This window comes from Chinchilla lanigera, unplaced genomic scaffold, assembly GCF_000276665.1.
Source record: "Chinchilla lanigera isolate Chin_1 unplaced genomic scaffold, ChiLan1.0 scaffold00001, whole genome shotgun sequence".
Lineage (NCBI taxonomy): Eukaryota > Metazoa > Chordata > Mammalia > Rodentia > Chinchillidae > Chinchilla > Chinchilla lanigera.
The window spans coordinates 9,446,532-9,449,000 of NW_004955402.1; the positions used below are offsets into that span (position 1 = coordinate 9,446,532).

Consider the following 2,469-nt stretch of genomic DNA (forward strand, 5'->3'; position numbering starts at 1 on the left):
GGGGCGACAGAGCCGGGCTCACCGCGGAGCGCCGCTCCCGGCTCCGGCGTGGGCCCCGCGGGGACCTCGAGCCTGCGGCTTGGAGCGCCAGGTCCTCTCCCCGCCACCGCGGCTTCTGCAGGGTAGTTGGGAGTCTTGTTTACGGATTCGTTCCCAACTTTTCAATTGGAAAAAGCTCGGGGGGCGCGCGAGGCGCCCCGTCCCCGCGGCCTCTGCGCCCTCCGCCCGGGTCTTGCTCCCCGGGGCTGCGCTGTCCCGTCCGGGCTGTCGCCGCGCGCGGGCCGGGCGATTTCTCGGGGACCCGGGATGTCCGCGCGGCGCCCGCCCCACATCTGGCAACGATTAGCCGCCCGCGGAGCGCAGCTGGCCCGGACGCGCGCTTGGCATCGCTGTGCATCGGGCTCGGGTGCAAAGTCACCTCTCTCGCCCGCGTCCCCGCCGGTGTCCGCCCGCGGGTGGCGCTGCCCACGTGCGCGCGGGCGACGCCGCCCACCCCGAGTCGCCCCCTGCCGCGTCCTCGCATCCGTTTGTGGCGGTGTCAGAGGTTATCGGGCCTTGAGCGGGAGCCTCGGGGAGCAGGGCTTCGCGGGCAGCCTTCTGCTTCGTGGAGACGCGGGGACGTGTCAGCGGAGCCTTCATGAAGATGTCAGATAAACGGTCGCCGCGGAGGCATCAAAGCGGGCGGCTGCGGAGCGGGCCGGCGCGCTGTTTACACAACTCAGTTCCCGGGTTGGTGCTGGGACAGCCCGCGTCGCCCTGCGCGGTCGGGGCCCCGGGAGACGCGAAGGCGGTGGCCGCGCTTCCAGCCTCGCCACACGGCGCGGTGACTCCAGGGCTGCTGTCCCGGCGGCCCCGCGCACTGGGAAAGTTTCCAGAATCTACAGGGTTGGCGCCTGCCCTCCGCGGGCGCTGTGTCCCCTCGCGAAGAGCGCCACGGGAGGGACCGAAGGTCAGGTGGGGAGTGGCCGCCCCGGAGAGGGGAGAAAAGTTCCGCAGGCTTCTGCGCAGAACTTTTCAAAGTGCGGTGCTGTGCGTTCTCTCTCTGCCCCAGGGTGGCTTCTTTCGCTTACGGTATAGAAAATGTGCGTGCTCCTTAGCTACCTCCGATGAAAAGATCTTCCCTAGAAAGGACTGTCCCAGGGCAGAGGCTTGTGGTGGGGTCCGGTTACCATCATTTTAGTCAGAAGTCAGTTTTCTGGCCAGCCAGCAGTTTTTCAGCTGTTGGGAAGGTAAATGACCCACTCCACTAACTCCATCGTGGGTTCTAAACCCTAAGATTTTTGTTAAAGCTTTTACGGAGTAAATAAATGACTAACTGTAGCTTGGGCACTTCGCAGCATTAATTCTTTTTTTTTTTTTTGGTTTTTGGTTTTTTTTTTTCCGGTACTGGGAACCGAACTCACGACCTTGCACTTGCCAGGCAGGCTCTGTGCCCCTGAGCTAAATCCCCAGCCCCCGCAGCATTAATTCAAACCTGTAATGAAAAAATGAAAATGCACCTAAAAGCCTTGAGGTTTTGCTTGTTTGTTTTGTTTTGGGACAAGGTCTCGCAGTGTAGCCAAGGTTGGCCTTAAACTCATGGCGATCCTCCTGCCTCTGCCTCCCTAGTGTTAGAATTACAGGCTTGCTCCACCATGCTGGGCTCCGAACACATTTTTCGTGCAATTTATGCAGCATTGTCGACCAGGTTGTGAACCCCTAGACAGGCTTCTATTTTACCCTCTGCAGTTTTTATTAGAAAGCCCCACCATCTTGCCTCAGTTGGGGAGACAGGTCCAGGAGTCCGTGTGTAGACTGGTCATTTTGAAGGCCTCTTTTTACATGAAAATATTTTGTAGGAGACTTGCTTACTATTACCACATAGTCTGTACTCATCCGGCTAGTTGGTGAGATGAGCGAGGGGAGGCGCAGTAATAACTTTCTGCTGCCTACGGGGTGCCAGACCGCGGCGCCGGGCCTGTGTGCGCCCTCTACAGTCAGTCCTCGCAACAGTCTCAAGAGCACAGGTTCTGTTTTGTTTTTACGCTGAGATTTGAACCCAGAGTGCTAAACACATGCTCTGCGGCTGAGCTGCAGCCCTGGCCCGGGAGTGGGCGTTTTAACTCCTCTATGTCATTGGGAAATCGAAAGCAGGAGAAGCAGGAGCCGGCCCCCTGGAGGGTGGGGAGGGACTTAGGACAGACGCTGCCGGTTTCCCCACGCGCTGAGAACGCTCTGGGCGGCCAGCGTCCAGAACTTTTGGTGCGGACTAGAAGAAAAGTGACTCTCAGCTGAGTAGCACAGACCACTGCAGTTAGCACAGCGGTCGGGAAAGGCGTAGGCGGGCGATGGTGGAGGCCAGGGTAAAAAGGAGAGCTGCTTTTCCAAGGGGAATTATTGTGATGCTGGTGTTCTGATTCTGTTGCACAGCTGATAACTCGCCAGTTTTCGTTAGAATTTGATTTTTGTTTTTTTTTTTTTTTTTTTTTT

At 58.6% G+C, this 2,469-nt stretch overlaps 1 protein-coding gene across 1 annotated transcript in view; it reads left to right on the forward strand.

Moving 5' to 3' along the window:
• Colec12 (collectin sub-family member 12) overlaps positions 1-2,469 on the forward strand; it is a 169,538-nt gene that overhangs the window by 1,113 nt on the left and 165,956 nt on the right. Inside the window, exons 2-3 of the mRNA XM_005373148.2 lie at positions 11-622; positions 723-949. Coding sequence (XP_005373205.2) covers positions 11-622; positions 723-949 — 839 coding nt within the window. The remainder of the gene's footprint in view (positions 1-10; positions 623-722; positions 950-2,469) is intronic.